The sequence below is a fragment of the Mytilus galloprovincialis genome, chromosome 9 (assembly GCF_965363235.1).
Source record: "Mytilus galloprovincialis chromosome 9, xbMytGall1.hap1.1, whole genome shotgun sequence".
Classification (NCBI taxonomy): domain Eukaryota; kingdom Metazoa; phylum Mollusca; class Bivalvia; order Mytilida; family Mytilidae; genus Mytilus; species Mytilus galloprovincialis.
In genome coordinates this window covers 29,028,806-29,047,647 of record NC_134846.1, presented here as the reverse complement: position 1 = coordinate 29,047,647, position 18,842 = coordinate 29,028,806, and the positions used below count along the sequence as shown (strand labels likewise).

General features: G+C 31.6%; 1 protein-coding gene across 2 annotated transcripts; it reads left to right on the top strand.

Annotated features, from left to right (window-relative positions):
* Positions 1-14: 14 nt before the first annotated feature.
* LOC143044757 (la-related protein 7-like) lies at positions 15-17,898 on the top strand. 2 transcript variants are annotated; one of them, XM_076216892.1, is made up of 13 exons: positions 15-79; positions 1,675-1,771; positions 3,579-3,657; positions 4,939-5,039; positions 5,294-5,374; positions 6,794-6,958; positions 7,825-7,924; positions 10,350-10,914; positions 11,711-11,847; positions 12,675-12,772; positions 12,952-13,096; positions 16,656-16,750; positions 17,634-17,898. In XM_076216892.1, the coding sequence occupies exons 2-13, from the start codon at positions 1,679-1,681 to the stop codon at positions 17,700-17,702; spliced, it is 1,728 nt and encodes a 575-aa protein (XP_076073007.1). In that variant the 5' UTR covers positions 15-79; positions 1,675-1,678; the 3' UTR covers positions 17,703-17,898. The 2 variants fall into 2 exon arrangements, with proteins under 2 accessions (XP_076073007.1, XP_076073006.1); XM_076216891.1 differs by lacking the exon at positions 15-79 and adding an exon at positions 91-327.
* The last annotated feature ends 944 nt before the right edge of the window (positions 17,899-18,842 follow it).

The window sequence follows — 18,842 nt, the reverse complement described above, 5'->3', positions numbered from 1 at the left end:
ACCAATAAAATAGTGTGTAACATTCCCGTGTTTTGTATAGTTAGCTCCCTTTATTTTTTAGAAGGAAATTTAAAAGAAGGTAGATTCTCTTAATTAAGTGGAATTAGTTTTCTAAGTAAACTTTGCCACTCATGACTGCAGTGCATGTGCCCTATAGCAATGTAGATGAGTTATGAGAGGACTGTATTTTTTAAGCTTTTGTCGTTTTGAGACGTTTTGGCCTCATTTAGTCATTACCAGTTCGTCCACAATTTGTTTCGGGACCACTAGTCACTACCTTAGTTACCTTACCTTTAAGTTCAGACTTGGGGTCAATTACATTGGAATGTAATTAATTAAATTACTCATTACATTGCAAAAATATGAATTACACTAATTACACATTACACAGTTTTTGAAATGTAATTAATTAAATTACACATTACATTTCATCATACATGTAACTTGTTTTAAACAATATATATCATGTATATATAGAATGTGTGAAATATACATCTTTATCCCCTTCAAATGAGAACCACACAAGTTCTGTGTGTAAAACATGTGCTTTGGGTGGCAGTGCTCATTATTTATAATGGTGCTGTGGCTGTGGATCCCATCACCACAATTTATCCATGAATTTTGGATCAATTCATCCATCCACAATTGGTTTTTTTCCTTGATGGAAGGGAGTAAAATATAATGTTTCATCAAACAAATGGGAAGAAACAAATGAAAATACATATTCATTTATAAAAATTTGTATCAATTGATTAATGTTATCGAGTATTCGTAAAATATTATGAAAAGATGAAGTTTTTTTCAAATATAAAACGCAAACAAGGCAACTTCAAATAAAAACGTGCTGAGTTTATGTGGATCCAACTTTCAGTTGATGAGTATATTGTAATACAATACAAGCAGCCTTTAGCCTTTTAAAATACAGAATGAGATATTGCAGCATGAATGGAATTCCAAATGACTTATTCATACCTGCCAACTGTCACTATTTGTGGGGGATTTCCCCCATGAAGGCTCCAAAAATTAATTTTGAAAGATCAATTTTGTCCATAATTTTGAACAAAACAATTAATTTTAAAATGGCCATAGGCTTGTTAAAGTAAGGAGAAGCCAAAAAAACAACTTTAAAATGTATTTGAAGGCCCCATTGAAGGTTTTGTAGGACTACATTGTTTTACATTATAGCCATCTTGCACGTAAAACCCCCATGGGCATTTTGAAAAGTTGGCAGGTATGCTTATTCAATCGAGACATCATTCACCATGTTCACAGCAGATCTAAAATACACACTTTATGACAAAATGATTTTTTCTAAGTAATACAATGTACAAAAATGATGTAGTTCCTTTTTCGAAACAATAAAATTAATGGAAACGAGGAATGTGTCAAAGAGACAACTACCCAACCAGAAAGAAGAAACAACCCAAGGCCACAAACATGACAAATGGGTCTACAAGTTCAACACAGCAAAAAAATCCAACACCTGGAGCAGGGCTTAACCATGTTTGCTGGCCCCTAAACATGCATTACCACATCTTCTTATACACATATCTATTAAGATCATAGATGAAAAAAATTGGTTCACAGTTAAATATACAAAAAAAAGACAAAATGTATGAATTAAGATGTGAGGTGAAAATTGTATTTCATAGTAAATTATAATATTATTTGCAGTGTTATGGCAGGAACAGAAACATTAGATACAGAGACTACAAAGGACAAGAAGCCAAGGAAAAGAATGAAAGCTTTATATGGTCGCATCAAGCAACAGGTTTGTTGAATAAGTCTCAAGGTCATAATGGTTCAATGAGTTAATGTAGTTATTATATATAATTATATCTACCAAAGTTTTGATAGACATTAAAAGTTAACATTTATAAAAGTAATTGAAAATACTCGACAAAATATATTACTTCATGATGTTAGGACAAACTCATGAACACTCATGCAGGGTTAAACTAATGTTAAAAGTACTTTGTCCTCCCCTATTATCTTATCAGTGGTAGACCAATAATTAAGTTAATGTTGCTTGATTGATGTTCTTGCAGTCCTGTTTATTTGTTTAGGATAATGAGGAACGGTGGGCTATATGGCAATGAGGCAGCAATGGAACACACAAAAAATACAAAAGACTTCTGATGGGCAACTAATGTCTTTCATGTGTCTTTTGATTATGTTAAGCACCTGTTCCCAACAACGTGTTATTTTCAAGTTCTATACATTTTCTGATGAGTTGTATTATATTACATTTATATATATATGAACTTGCTATTTGATAACTGTACTGTTGTATATTATATATGTTGGATAACAAAAAAATGTTAAGCACATGTCCCAGATCAGCTTCAGACAAGGTTTCTGACTTGGTACTTGGACATGAACATGTGTTGGACTTTTTTGGGATACAATTGCTTTTAAGCAATCTGTAGGCTTATACCATAGGCTCAGGGCCATGCCCTCACGTCAACCGTTTTATTCTAAACATTAAGGAATATCTCAGATTCTTATGATTGTCTTGCTTTAAAAGGTAAAAACAAACAAAGGGATTGAACTTAAACAACTTTCCTATAATGTTCTTTTCATAATCTTCATGTTTGATATTTCTCTTGACTTATATGCGTGTTTTTAACGGAAAATCAGAATTAAGCAGTATTTATATTTAGTGTTTTTATAAATTTATAAACACGTCAGAGGGAATTCCCCAGTTTTGATAAAAATGTGAGAGTTCTCTGAATGCCGATAAATCTATTTCTGTCACATAAGAACTGAAGTGGAGTTTTTCTTATATGTCACCGTTATGAAACTGATATTTGATATTGTACTTCCATAAAGAAATAGAGAACCATCATTAAATAGGTGAGAGTAAAGATCTAAATCAAAGAGCAGATTGCTCTGAGGGATATGATTGCCATTGTTTTCATTGACACATGTATACATGTAGCTGGATAATATTATTTTCAAAACTTAATTCAACTGCACATGTAAAATGTAATTTACGTAATCTGAATAGTTACAAAATAGCCAATCCCGGATACAAGTGTATGAACAATGTACTTAGGCCTATTGTGTTTTATTTTTGTACCATCAATTCCAAGTTTACTTTCCACAGTAGTCACTGAGACTCAGATCAGAGTGAGAGAAAGTATTTCACTTCATATCTTATCTCCTATTTTCTTACTTTAATTCTAGGAGGAACCCTTATTCCTAACTCTTTAAATATTTAATTTCCTTGGATCAGTGGATTGGCTATTTTGTACCTATTCAGATTACGTAAATTACATTTTACAATGGCAATCGTATCCCTCAGAGCAATCTGCTCTTTGATTTAGATCTTTACTCTCACCTATTTAATGCCCCACTAAAGATACATCCGTTCATCTGTTCGTTCATTTGTTCATCCATTTGTCCTTCTTCAGGTTAAAGTTTTTGCGAGTGGGCATCTGTGAACTATTGACACATTCTTGTTTTATCTAGATCAGGGGATTAACAGAGTCTTTAAAAGATCTACTGAACATTAAATTCTTTTTGTCATAGTTTTATCATGTTCATTGTTCATATGTGTTGACCTTTTATTTTAGATGGAATTTTACTTCAGTGATTCCAATTTGAACAGGGACAGATTCATGAAGAAACAGATTGTGGAAGCAGAAGATGGATGTTAGGAGTTCTTCTTAGAAATAGTGAATGATACTAGAGGGGGAGTCAAAATTCATTGTTGGAATTAGAACAGAGAACACTCATGGAAAAAGATGAAACAATACACAATATTCCACATAACATTACCATAGAAACAATAGTACATAGCATTACACCAGAAACAAAAGAATAAACAACTCAAACATGTAGCTAAAAACCAAACGTTTAAACTAGGAATTGCATGTTCCTTTACACTTCCTTTTATTTGTTTAGAATTTTATTATTAAAAACGAAGTTGAATTTTAAATCAATTCATTCTTATAAAAAGTACTGGTAATAGCTAATGTTATAACAAACAGTGATTGTTTGTGTTAAATTTTTTCACAACTTGAAAGACTAGGGATGACACCTATCTATTGATGAAGGCCTTTTGTCATCCTCAAGATGTCTTTTAGTTATTGTCTGGCTTCGACAAAGTTGCAGAGATGAGACTTAAGGATGCTATTGGTGGTGTAGCAAAGGTAGCTGCATCAATAATTTTATTTTAAATTTTATATAAGGTTAGTTTAAGGGAACTCTCCATAGAAAATATTGGGAACATGAAGAAAAAACAATTATTTTCAACTTAAAACATTACAATAATTATGCAAAAAGAGCAGTTTTAAAAATCTGAAATATGCATGGAAAGATAGATCATGTTTGGTGAATTAACTGTACTTCTCTAATTTTTGTGCTATTTTCACATTTCTTGATCAGTGTGAGAAAAATATTTCCCCTCACTAGTGAAAAATCTGTTCTCGGCAAATAATTGGTCAAAGTTTAATTGTGACATTAAATTTTCTTGGTTTCTTTTAGATTCTCCTATTGTGACGTCATGAAAAAAGGCAACCATGCCTGATGACGTAACATAAAAAGTACACAACTTTCTTCAAATCTTTGAAAAGGAAGGATAAAAATTATTAGAGAAACAGATTCCACCACTATAAATGGTGTATTACGATATTCCTCCACTTTCAACAGTTAAATTTTAATTATTTAAAAAGCTCAGCAAGCCTCACGCTTTAAATATTGAAATTTAATCTTCTCGAGTGGAGAAATATCGTAACACACTTGTTGCAGTTGTGGAATCTATATTTTTATTACATTATGTATTGTTCTCTGTTATCTGTCATTTTGTCACATTGTATATACTTGTCTTTGTATTGCCATATCATGTTATTTATACTTTTGCAAATAAAATATTCATTCAATTCAAATTTAGTAAATTTAATATGTTTAAATGATTTTATTGACCATTTTCAGATATTAGCTTGGATATTTTCTTGAGATTCAATAAAATAAAGGATATGACATTAGACGCCAGTGTAATCGCATCGGCTCTTAAAAAGTCTAAACTTTTACAGGTAAGTTTTATATGGAGTAAAACTTATGAAGTCTAAAATTTTACATGTTAGTGTTATATAGACATTATGGAGTAAACCCTAAAAAGTCTAAACTTTAACAGGTTAGTGTAAGGGTAACCAAATATATTATAATTCATAAAAGTGATAAAACATACATAGAGGATACAAGTACAGGAAAATTTGCTGCTTGAAATTTATCAGGTTTTATGTTAATGAAGATGGGTTATATTTATATGCTTTATGATTATTTTTAGGTCAATGAAGATGGTACAAAGGTAAAAAGAACTAAACCTGTCAGCAGTGCTAAGGATATTGATGATAGAACAGTTTATGTGGTAAAAAATTTCTCAGAAAACATATTCTTTTTAATTCAATGGCAGTACTCAATATACATTTTGTGCAACTATCTCTTGTCTGTCGAGCTAACAAAGTAACATTTGCTTTAAAAACACAATTAATTCCTTTATCTATCTGAAGTTCCCTGTATATCAGGGTTGGCAAAGTATTACCCACCCGGGAATTCCCGGGCGGGAAAACCCGGGTTTTCCCGGGCTGGGCAATACTCCCAGAAATGGGTAATGGTGGGCATTACTGGGCAATATGATTTTTTAAGCTTATTTTAACACAAAATAGTAAAGACTTGTTATAGTTTCATAGTATAACAGCTAAATAATATTATATACTTTTTATACAGATAACCATTGACAGTTATTTCTAAAAAATTCAATTTCATTCTCTTCTCTATTAATTTTATATGTTGGCAGAATACAAGATTTGCACATTTAAAGATACCTTTTAATTACCAAGTATTGTTTCAATAATCCAAACTTTAAAAAATGCATTTTATTTCAGTGTTTAAGTGAATTGTTAATTTTAATTGTTATACATTCATATTGCTAAATAAACACCCTACAGGGTCATGCCATTAACACTTATAAAATTGAAAGGACTGATTATTGTTACATAAACAAATCTGTGTTCTAATCTGAATAATTACTTATTAATTAGTGACAGTACATATACATTATTTAAATGTGATGTTTCTTTAATACATGTAATTGTTAATTCTTAATAGGAGCTATATTCATTTGAAAAAAATGATTTATTTGCTTTCTATTTACAGTTTGCCAATCTAGACAAATGCTAAACAAACAAAATAGGGTATAAATATCTTATTAAATGTATTGCATTTGTGTTTATCACTGAATCCTCTTTAAAATTCAGACAAATATTTTATATTACCCAGTATTGCCCAGTATTACCCACTAAAACCCAGTAAAACCCGGGTTTTCCCAGTATTTCCCATTGGGCTGGGCAATACTCATAAAACCCGGGTTTTTGCCAACCCTGCAGTGTATATAGAATAAAGGTTAACAAATAATTGTTGTGTAGATATTCTGAAAGGGAAATTAAATGCATATATTCAGGACAAGAACATGTTAATGTAATATGAATATTAACTCGACTTGTACCATATTGACATGCTGAGCAAGATTTAAAATGTGCTAGTTAACATGGCAACAGTCTTCAGGAAAACATGTTACTCTACTTTGACATATTATAATTGCTCTGAGTCGACAAATCTTGGCTCTTACTCTTTAATGCCCTGTGCTTACATATAATTAGCAGATCTAGAGGAGCAGGAAATATTGATTTTTAAGTCTTTTTGTTATGTTATGACATCATGAAAACTTTAATAATTTGAATTTTGCAAAGAAAAATGAATTGTAATACATGTATTTGTTTTTCAACAGGAATGTCTCCCACACAATGTAGACCATGAATATATAAGGAAAATCTTCAACAGCTGTGGCTCAGTGCTATATGTCAGTATACCTAGATATAAATCTACAGGAGATTCTAAAGGCTTTGCTTTTATAGAGTTTGAAAGTAAAGAGTCAGCACATAAAGCTTGTGAGGTCAGTATATACTTATCTACTTCAGTTCTATATGTCAGTATACCTAGATATAAATCTACAGGAGATTCTAAAGGCTTTGCTTTTATAGAGTTTGGTAGTATAGAGTCAGCACATAAAGCTTGTGAGGTCAGTATATACTTATCTACTTCAGTTCTATATGTCTGTATACCTAGATATAAATCTACAGGAGATTCTAAAGGCTTTGCTTTTATAGAGTTTGATAGTATAGAGTCAGCACATAAAGCTTGTGAGGTCAGTATATACTTATCTACTTCAGTTCTATATGTCAGTAGACCTAGGTATAAATCTACAGGAGATTCTAAAGGCTTTGCTTTTATAGAGTTTGATAGTAAAGAGTCATCACATAAAGCTTGTGAGGTCAGTATGAGCTACTCTTCACAAGGGACCAAATGACACAGAAATTAATAATTTTAGGTCACTGAATGGCCTTCAACAATGAGCAAAGCCCATACCACATAGTCAACTATAGAAGGCACAGAAATGAAAGAAGTAAAACAATTCAAACAAAAAAACTAACAGCTTAATTTATGTATAAAATTATTAACAAAAAACTAATATGTTACACAGCACCAAACTACAACCACTGAATTACAGGCTACTGACTTGGGACAGCACATACAGAATGTGGCGGGGTTAAAAAATGTTAGTGGGTGCACAACCCAACTTCAGTTACATTTTGCTTTTAACTGATTGATAAATCTTAAATGCTATGTCAGTGCATATTGGCTATATCAGGTGGGTATTCACATTTACTGAAATTTTAAAAGGTTTCTGAACAAGATATTGTAATTAGCAGACAAAGATATATCAGTTAAATGTAGCCCGAATTTTGTGTAATTTTCCAGGAACTGAATAACCCACCTGCTGAGGCTGGCGACAAACCTGGGAAATTTCCCAGAACCAGTAAACAGATGACTCATTTACAGAAAGCTCTTCAGAACACAGGTAATTTACCACACATTTTACTGGGTTGATTTAATACTGAATGGTAACTTTGTACCCTCCTGGTCTGTCTTATTCCTTATGTTATTAATTCCAAGACATGAAGTTTTATGTTATATAAGTGAGGAAAGTCAGATGAGAGAAAATAAGGGTTTGATGTTTCCTGTATAAGTTTTTAAGTTAGTGTTGTCAGCATCAATAAGTGTTCAAGTTTGTGATAAGGGCATTCAGGCAAATATATCTTTTTGTTAACAATTTACAATACCACCACACAAAGTTTTTTGGGATATGCCTTTTAAATGCATTTTTTCCTAAATGGTTAGATTGATACTGATAAAACTACACAGTTGTAGAACGGTACCTGAAAATGTGCATATATGCCATACAGAAATATAATCCTATTCCTCCATGTTAAAGGGGAGCTAATCAAACTTTCTTATTTCAATGCTGCCATATGTGGTAACAATCTATTGTAAGAGCAACTCCTCCTAAACCACTAGACATACATTCTACACCTTATATCACTTGCGAATGTGCATCCATAGGGGAGATAATCCTGTTCCAATCAGAAAGAGGAGAGATAATCAACTTGGCAAAGGGAAAGAAGTGGGGGAATGTTTTGGGTGAAATTCTTTCGTGATTTTACTCACAGTTGTACTACATGTATTATAAAAGTTTTATTCATCCTAAAATAATTTGTGCCATGTTGCTTCAATCAATGTTGAAAATTTATTGAAAAGAATTAAGAAATAATTGATGCAATGGCTCAGGCAAAAATAATTAAGAAATAATTCATGGAAACCATAGATTGTTGGAAATTTACACATGGCCTGGGCTGTGATATTCAAATTTTATCCTTAACGCTCAGCGAGGGATAAAATTTACGAATATCACAGCTCAGGCCATGTGTAAATTTCCAACAATCTATGGCTTCCATGAATTATTTCGATTCTAGTAGGACAAATACGGTCATTAAAATACCGAAGCGAGGGTTGGTTTGTTGTGTGTGTGGCTGATCTTTTTTACTCCCTGTTAGATAAAGCTCAAATATCTTAATAAATCCGTAGCTTGCATGGGTTATTTCGTGAATAACCGCTAGAAAAAAACCTGTTTAATTCTTCTAAATCTCAAACCCAACATTTGCCAATTTTTATTTACATGATTTTCTCGTAAGCTTCCGTCAAATCCAAAGTTGACATTTCGTAACTAAGGAGCCCCCATGTTGACTTGCTGAAATTAGTAAATATGCAAATAATGCAATAGAATAGAAAATAAAACAAAACCTACCTCAAAAATCAGTTTTAATACAATATCATACGAATTTCTATGGTTCACGTAACAGAAAACTTTCAACTTTAGGGGTTTCATTTGTATGACGTCATATTTTGAAATGACTTAAATGCGCCAAAAAGATTAATAGACTTTCGCGGAATTTTATTTTATTTTTATTTTGTTGATTTCTCCGAGCTCTTGTGCATTACTGCTTTTTATTATGCATCCGAATTAGAAAAACAGTTATTTTGTCTTTTTTTAATTGCACTTTTTAAATCAATAAAATCGGCAAAGGGTCTGCAAATAGGTTCCAATACATGTAGATTTACGTGGGAAGTATATCATAACAGCCATTATTATGTATATCTCTGAGTCTGCACTAAGTATAGATATATCGAGAATTTTATCACAGTGTTGTTTACAAAGCCAAAGAAGCACGTCATATTAGAATCACAAATATAATGCCTACCCATGTTAAAACTACAATAAAGTATAGCTTGCATAAATTATTTCGATTCTGATTTGAAATTTCTATGTCCAATGTGTAGTGTTTGCATAGGCTATTCCATGAACCTCCTTTTTTTGTTTGTAAACAAGCAAACGACTGTCAATGTGATTTTTCAGAGGGAGGAGTTTTAAACAGCCTGCATGAACGGTTGTCGTATCTAGGTCAAATATGTCAATTTCGAATTGCAACACATTACAGTCATAATAAATGAATAAGTAACAACATGTGCATCATTCAAGAGTTTGGAAGTGTTTAAAGTAAATGAAATATATTAAAGGCATGACAATTTGATAAAATTCATTATTCTGCAGTAGTCAATATATGCATGTGCAAACAAATTTTATTGGATTTAGAGCATTTATTATTCACAAAGCGAAAGAAGCACGTCATACTAGAATATCTAATAAAATGTTGAGGTAACTACTGTGGATTCTTTATTTTGGTGGGTACCAATTTTAATGGGTTGAGAAATTATTGCCTTTTGTGGATATTCTACTTCGTTGTTTAGCCATAGTCTGAATACAAGTCTATAGAAAAAGTGTTCTTCATCTAACATTTTAATTCATGTTAAGTCAACAAAAATTGTTATCCCCAGAATAATGATAAATCCACAGTAGTAAAGAAAAAAACCTTATATGTTTATTTTAGAAGATGTGCCCATATCACCAGAAAAAAGCATTACAGAATCCCCATCAAAATCAGCAAAAAAGAGAAAAAGAAGAAGACAAACTAGTGAATGTAGTGTTGATGGAGTAGAAAACACCACAAAACAAATCAAGTTAGAATATGATAACAAAGACCAAACTACAGTTGTCTCTCATTCAGAGAAGGATAATAAAGATTTAAGTGTTTCAAAGTCAGATGAAAGTGGAGACAAAGAATCAGGGAAGAATAAAAGTAAGAAAAGAAAGAAATCAAAAGGTGAAGGACAGATTTCAGTGACAGAATCAGAAACTTCAGATCAATATTCTGAAAGTGACAGAGAGACACGCAAGCGTAAAACATTAGATACTGTTGATACTGAAATAGAACCTCCATCAAAAATATGTAAAAAAGAGAAAACTTGTGACAATAAAGAAAATACAGAAAGTGAAATATCTGTAGTGAGTAAAGGCGATGAAAAATCTGTTACAAAAGTTACAGAAAAGAGAAAGAAAAACAGACATCATAAAACTAAGCAAAAGGATATACCAGAACTAAGAGTGATTTCTAAGTAAGTTTTAGCAGAAATGATTTATGTATAAACTATCTACATGTTATTGATATAAACCAAAGCAAAAGCTCTTTTCTTTTATTTCTTTTTTTCATTTCAGACATTTTAGTTAAGTTCATCATTGATTAAAAGTCAATCTTCAGCATAGGATCAATGATAATATTGTCATATGGGCAATGTATCCTCTGACATTTCTTAGTCATGTTGTGAAGTAACTTCAACCCACTCCTGGAAAGGAATTACCAGACTTGGGGATATGAATCTTCAATAAAAATGTAATATGTTTATGTGGAACAATCTATAAGGATTTTCCTTGAAAATGTGGAAGCATGAAAAGAGGCATAATTTGACCCTTAAACTTTAAAAAATATTTAGATTATTTAAGACTTTAAAATTATGCTTATTTCAGGTGATTATGATTATGGAAATTTATATGAATTATAAACGGTAGGGAATTGAAAATTTTTACCAAAATTTGACATTTCATGCATAGTTTTTGGACAAAATGAAATACATATGAAGGAACACTTTACTCAAAAAGATATTTTCATGCATGAGCATCTTAATAAAATACACTTGTATTTATAGTAATAGTAAAAGAAATATCTCAAAATGAGGTTATTTCGACAGTTTTCAAAAAGACCATATTTAAAACTATGAATACTAGAATTTGTCAGACTATTTTTTTTTTAGATATTATATTGTAGATTTATACAGCAGTTTTTTTTCAGATAAAATTGAAAATATTTAAAGCTACCTGACTTGTATTTGATGGTGAATATTTTTCTGATTTTAGGAAAGAATGGTTGGATTTGAGAACTGAATATCTTAAATTACAAAAAGAAAGCATGAACAAACTGAAGAAAACATTAACAAAGGTAAAGAAAGAAGAAATAGACAAAGAAATGAAAGAAAAGGAAAAAGAAATGTTAGGTAATGAATGAATAAGTTATTGTTTTATTCTATTTTTCCTTTATATAGTAAATTTATTTTAAGACTTAAATACAAGCCTCTTGTATATATTTAAAATTCTAATATGACGACCTATTATCGTTATCCAGTTTAGCGCAAACGCAGGGATACACAGAGGGCTGTTCCGTGTTACGACAAATTTATTTATACTGCCAGATATTCTCAATTTTCGACATTAAAACCCTGTGTTTACGCAGGCCAAGATTCAGATACAATATATTTATCACTATTCTACAGAAAAATAAACAAATCAGTCCATTTCAATTTATTTTTCATGGTAAAATTTCATAAAACCAAAATTCCGCGAAATGATGTTATTGTCTTGGCATGGCAACAAATCAAGGTGACCTGACAAGTATGTTTCCGCAAGCAAAAAATCTAATGTAAATACTGGGCGTTTTAAAGTTTCTTGTACGCCTCAGAATTAATAAAATTATATTGGAAGATATATAAGTCAAAAATGCGATTAAAAAAATAATCATTGAATCATATAATATTATCAAAATTAGGTGAATCGGAACAGCCAACACAGTATTGTATGTATAGGGCTTTCAAGCTTAACAAAGTTATCGAAATTGTCCTATTAGAAGAAAAATAATTTATATGAATCCAGTGTTCAAGATAAATATATTCTACAAATCTCTTCACATAAAAACGAATTCCTATTTAAGCACTCAGCTATAATTAATAAAAAAACGAATATTTTTTTTGAACTACCAAACTTTTCTGAACAATGGATAATATTTTAAATTGAATTTAAATTACAATAATCTCGACTTATCTTTCAGATGTTAAGAAATCCACAGATAGACCAAAAATTGAGTTTGTACCCGATGTGATAGTTTATATAACGTCAGGACAACCACTGTACAGGAAGGAAGTCAAGGTATTTATATTTACTCAACTTTTGCAGTTGTCAAATAAAATAGATTTTGGTTATTTAAGTCCTTTGAGCGTGCTTTAAGTAAATGCAAGCATTTTTTTATACATTTAATTTTATAAGACTGTTTCACACCCAAATAAAACAGATCACTAAATTAAATGCTATTTGTATATAATTGACAGGAAGATTTAGGTACAGGTTACCAGATAGCCTATATTGATGTAAAAGAAGGAGATAAGGCAGGCCATATTAGAATGCAAGACAGTGATAGCGCTAAAAGACTTGCTGAGGCTACTAGTGGATCTTATTTCTTTACTCTCTTAAAAGGTAAAGGACCAAATACAAACAATAGAAAATGTTTGGTAAATAAGACAGCAACCAAATATAATAAAAAAACAAAAAGACATCTGGAGGTTGAAATAAATAAAAATAGAATGGAAATGTGGACTATGTCGAAGAGACAACAAACCGACCAAAAAGCAGATAACAGCCTAAGGCCGCCAATGGGCCTTCTACACAGTGAGAAAATCCCAAACCCAGAAGAAACGTGTGTCTTCACAATATGTCAAGCTTTGAATAAATCAAAGTAAAAATAAATCTTGGTTTGATTTAACAGAGACTCTTAAAAAATATCTGCCATTAATACCGTATTTCCCAAGTGACAAAACCTTGAGATAACAAATAACAAAACATTGCAATAACAAATGACAAAACATTGCAATAACAAATGACAAAACATTGAGATAAAAAAGACAAAACCTTGAGACATCAAAACCCCAAAATATTGAGATACGGATAACAAACCATTGAGATAACAAATAACAAAACATTGCCTTAACAAATGTGTCAACATTGAGATAACAAAAGACAAAACATTAAGATAACAAATGACAAAACATTGAGATAGCAAAAGACAAAACATTGAGATAACAAAAGACAAAACATTGAGATAACAAAAGACAAAACATTGAGATAACAAAAGACAAAACATTGAGACAACAAAAGACAAAACATTGCAATAACAAATGACAAAACATTGAGATAACAAACAATAAAACTATTGACAAAGTTTTGACTTGATTCTTGACATTTTTAATAATAGCTTAACAGGTCGAGAACTCTAGATTTCTTTACTTCAGAATATATTTGCATAGTAATTTCCCAAACACAAGGCCAATACGGCCTTGACAAACTGACCAATCGACTCAATGAGCTACAATGCATTGTGGGCTACTACGAGTTTACTACAAACTGAAAACACGTGGAATTAGTGGAAGAACTGTCAACTTATATAGTGTCTGGGATTCTCAAAATATATGTTTTTGTTCTGCAATTGTGATTATTGTAAAATATATAACATAATCTTTAATTTGCATGCTCAGATTAAAAAAGTATTGTTTACGGGCTTCACTATTCGACTTTCTTTTTCGCCTTGTTAAAGTTGTTGAACAGTTTTTTTTCCATTGTACCTGTGCAATAATTTTACGACCTGAAACAGTGAAATGTTAGATGAAATGACCACTGTCCACTATGAAATTTGTTGAGCTCTTTTAAACCTGTATAATGTCATTCCAAAATCATTTCTGCCTAGAAAAACACGAAAAATTTCATTGATACACTTCTTTCTGTACTGGATGTGTAAATTTTGTTTATCAGGACCTGAACTAAAAGTAAGAACATTATAATATTCAGAATGCTAAAAATCAGTGTTATGAAAGCGGCAGGGGCGGATCCAGCCATTTTAAAAAAGGGGGGTCCTAACCCTGGACAAAAGGGAGGGGTCCAACTAAATGTCCCCATCCAAATGCATTGATCGTCCAAAAATAGGGGGTCCATCCACCGGAACCCAAACCCCCCCCCACCCCTGGATCGGCCACTGAGCGGATAAGGTATATAGCTCAATACATTTTGTATAGTTTCATCCATCGATAATGTCCGTTTGTTGCTAATTTTATCACAAAATATACCTCAGAGGTTTTTTATCGGTCGGCTGCTGTCCTGTTGACATATGTAAAATATCTCCAATATTTAAAGTCTCTGTATAATAGTGTGTGCCAAATTGCCTATTATTTTTTTTTCTAAAACGTGCTTTGTATATAGAAATAAAAAGATGAGGTATGAGTGTCAAATGAGACATCTTTCCAATAAAGACATTATCTAGTAAAGTAAGCAGTCATAGGTTCAATGATGAAAATTAAGCTATAAATGACCCCAAAATTACTTGAGTAAAACAATCCAAAAAAAAAAAAACAAAAAAAAACAAAAAAAAACAAAAAAAAACGGCCCAATTAAATAAAGAAAAGGAGAAGAAATCTATCCCATTAAAACAAATATATAGGTTTGTATAAGGGCCTGTATTTCAGTGGTTGTCGTTTGTTTATGTGTTACATATTTGTTTACTATGCGGTACGGGCTTTGCTTATTGTTGAAGGCCATACGGTGATCTATAAATGTTAATTTCTGTGTCATTTTTGTCTCTTGTGGACAGTTGTTTCATTGGCAATCGTACCACATCTTCTTTTTTATTATAGATCCAACGCTGCAATTTTCACAAAACACATTAAATTTTCCACCTTGTCGCACATACATATGGATAACATTATTACAGCTTATTTACTATTGCATGTAGAGCAAAACTTTGGTGAGCTTGCTTGCTTTGTTTGTATATTGTACAAAATATAAAATATACAAGTTAAACTATGCCTATATATATATTGTTTAAAGATGTCAATTTTATTTTCAAAGCTTGTATAAACAACTATACAAACAAAGCAAGCAAGCCAACCAAAGTTTAACTTTGCAGGCATAAGAAATCAGCTGTTATGATTTTATTCAGTTTGGTAAATGTCCGAGCCCGTTAAAATACGAAAACAAACTGAAACTACAGTTGCTGACTTCACTAACTTCAAAACAAAGGGAACAGTTTGGAAGTCCCATATACTGAAATGTGACAAAAAAAATACTTATAGATTTTGTTAACACTGCCATGTATATAAATATTTCTTCGCCTTTTTTACGAACACAGAATTCAAGGATCACACATTTGCCTTTAATTATCTATACGAAAATTGCTGTACTCGTGAATATTAGCACCGGCTGTTATCGACGGCTTACTTTACACTAGTAAGTTTGTCTCATGGGTAATTGTGTTTTTTGCTGTTGTTTCGTTGCTGTCTGGTGGACGAATACATGAAATCTCCGTGCCATCATCAAACATGTTAATGGCTATATATCGGGTAATTCAAACCCTTTTTTTTCTTCGCATAGAAAGAACTCTTTGTTAATCTGAGCATGGAAGTAATACTTTATATCACGAACTATAAATGAGGATACACAAAATGAAAAACTAAGCGAAATTGTGAATCCCACAATGTACGAAAAAATGTGTTGTATTTCAGTAAATAACACGTGTTCTTGGTTGATTGTAAACACGTAGTAGTCCATCATGCATTGTGACTCATTTAGTGGATTGGTCAAAAACCTAGGTAAAAATAAATTGCGTCACATGTAAATAAACAATTACATGTGCGAGAACATAAGTATGCTAATTTATGCATTTCCATATAAGGTAGTGGTCCCGACCTGCTTAATGAAGTATCAACATAAAGTACATATAAAACAAGTAAAAACATGTTTTCTCCTGTTTCAAAATTTGTATTTTTCTATCCAGTCTGAAAGTTATTAAATAAAGTAATAGAGTTCATTGTTACAGTAAGTAAGAAAGTAAGCCTTTGAAATCACAATGTTGTCACAAGCTGGCCACTGCCACTACTGAGCAACCAGGATTTAAAGTACATGTATTGCTCAATTAAGAAAAAAGTAAAATATTCAAAAAAGTAGCTTTATATGATGTTGTTACTTAACATATTGTTGTATTTATTGACAGAAGAAGAAGAAAAAGACTACTGGAATAAGTTAGAATCAGATAGAAATTCTAAATTCAGCAGCAAAGGGAACAAGAAAAAACGAGGCTCACAAAAGGTAAGATTATAAGTGAAGAAACAAAATATATTTTTTTAATGATCTGTGTTGCGTTCAATATTGTAATGGCTACGTAGTGCTACATAGATTCACATTCTACTGAACGAGTAGCTAGCTTAGCTGCTATCGATATCTATGTAGCAACTAGGCTAGCTACACATTCAATAGTCGTAAATCTGCGTAGCCCTATGTAGCCGCTAGATATTGAACGCAACCCATCTCTAACAGATGTAGTTATAAGGTTATACTCTTTCCTGTTATAAAAGAATATAATAATTGTATAATTCAATAAATGAATAAATACTATTTTTTACACAAGCTTCATTTCATTAAAACAATTTAAGGAATTTCAAAATGGCAGCTTTTTGCATGATTTATCAAACAAGTTTCAGAGTATATGTGAACATACTTTTACATATAATAGTTTACTTTTACAAATTCGGACATGGATGGAGAGTTGTCTTATTGGAACTCTTGTCACATATTCTTATATCTATTATGATACAAATAAATTTTAGCACTATTGAGCTATTTAATGGCAGCCATTTTTTTTTGGTGGACAAAGCCAGAGTACCTATCCCAGAGAGAACCACCAACCTGGAAAACTGGCAATCCTAGAAAATTAAAATGGGATAGGAACACACAAGTTGACAGGCTTATGGTACAGTTGTTAAATAACTTAGACAACTTGGCATCTGAGACCTCTAATTCAATTTTGGTGATATTATTTATGAATTATAGAACATGAGGAATAAACATCAATGAGACAATTACCCAACAAAAAATGAAAACAATTAATACTATCCAAGGGATATACTTGGGTTTGACTTTGTTCTGATAAAATGTATACTTAAATAGTAATTTGTTTTTTGTCTGTTTTCAGTTGATAGAAAAGGCACAGAGAATAAGTAAAGAGAACATCTGCAAAACTCACATTAAATTTGATGATTGAAATCAATTTCAGTTGGATATTTAACGAAAGTTAAAACTTATTGCAAGTTCAAACTATTATTGCAAGATCAGTGCCAATGACTGCAGGAAAAAAAAACAGATTTCAAGGATGTGAAACTTGTCATGTCAGAGTTCTGATTGTTCAACCAGTGCTACATTATTTGACAGTTATTGAAAAATAAAATGTCTAATGGCTATTTTCTTTTAAAACCTCATTTCCAAGAGTGCAGGCTGTATATATTCATGATCTTGTTTTTCCAGAAAAATAATTTCACGTTACAATGTCCTATTTAGATATAAGAAGATGTGGTAGGAGTGCCAATGAGACAACTCTCCATCCAAGTTATATCTATATATATATTTGTAGTTTTTTCCCCCAAATTACACAAAGTCAACCAGGGCAGTTCATTCATAAAATAAATTGCAAATACTATGTCCTTCAGTTTGTCCAACACAGATTTTTGACACTTTCCTAAGGTACAAATAAATGCACATCTGAAAAGAACAAATTCATGTTTGGTCAGCAGTTTGATGATTTGTGATATGGAGGCTTTTACCATCTGTCAGACACCTACATCCTGATTGCCGAAACTTGGATTGGGAACTTAAATTTTTTAAACTACATCATATCTGGTCTACAGCTTGGCAGTGATGACTTACAATGTGTAAGTGCCTTTTACATCTGTCAGACACTTAGGTCTTATTTTTTTTATACAAGTGGAACAAAAAAGCTTGCAACTTAAATGTTGCCCTTCATGAAACAAGATGTGTTCGGTATAGAAATAAGGATATGTGATATGATTGAGAAAGAGACAGTTATCCCCCATATTTCAAATGATGAGGATGAAAGCAATTATAAAGGTCATTTAACCGCCTTTATCAAAGAGCAAACCCCATATCTTTTAGTAACTATAAAAGGCCCTAACATGACAAAATGTGAATGATTGCATGGTGTCAATATTGCAAAAACTTGACTATATTTGGTTTAAAGATCTTTTTGTACAAAGCTATCTATTTCAGAAGGTAGACCTGGATGCTTTATTCCATGTATACTGATGCCTTATGTTATGAAGTGTCTGCCTCATATGTCTATTATCCTTGATGTCATCTTCACCCACTGTTTAGAAAATATATATTAGGT

Bases quoted from the DNA above. Each gene is read 5' to 3' on its own strand.
- LOC143044757 (XM_076216891.1), top strand. From the start codon at position 173: ATGAGAGGACTGTATTTTTTAAGCTTTTGTCGTTTTGAGACGTTTTGG. The intron at 3,658-4,938 runs GTTAGGAGTTCT...GACCATTTTCAG, and splicing joins TGTGGAAGCAGAAGATGGAT to ATATTAGCTTGGATATTTTC. The intron at 7,925-10,349 runs GTAATTTACCAC...TGTTTATTTTAG, and splicing joins GAAAGCTCTTCAGAACACAG to AAGATGTGCCCATATCACCA.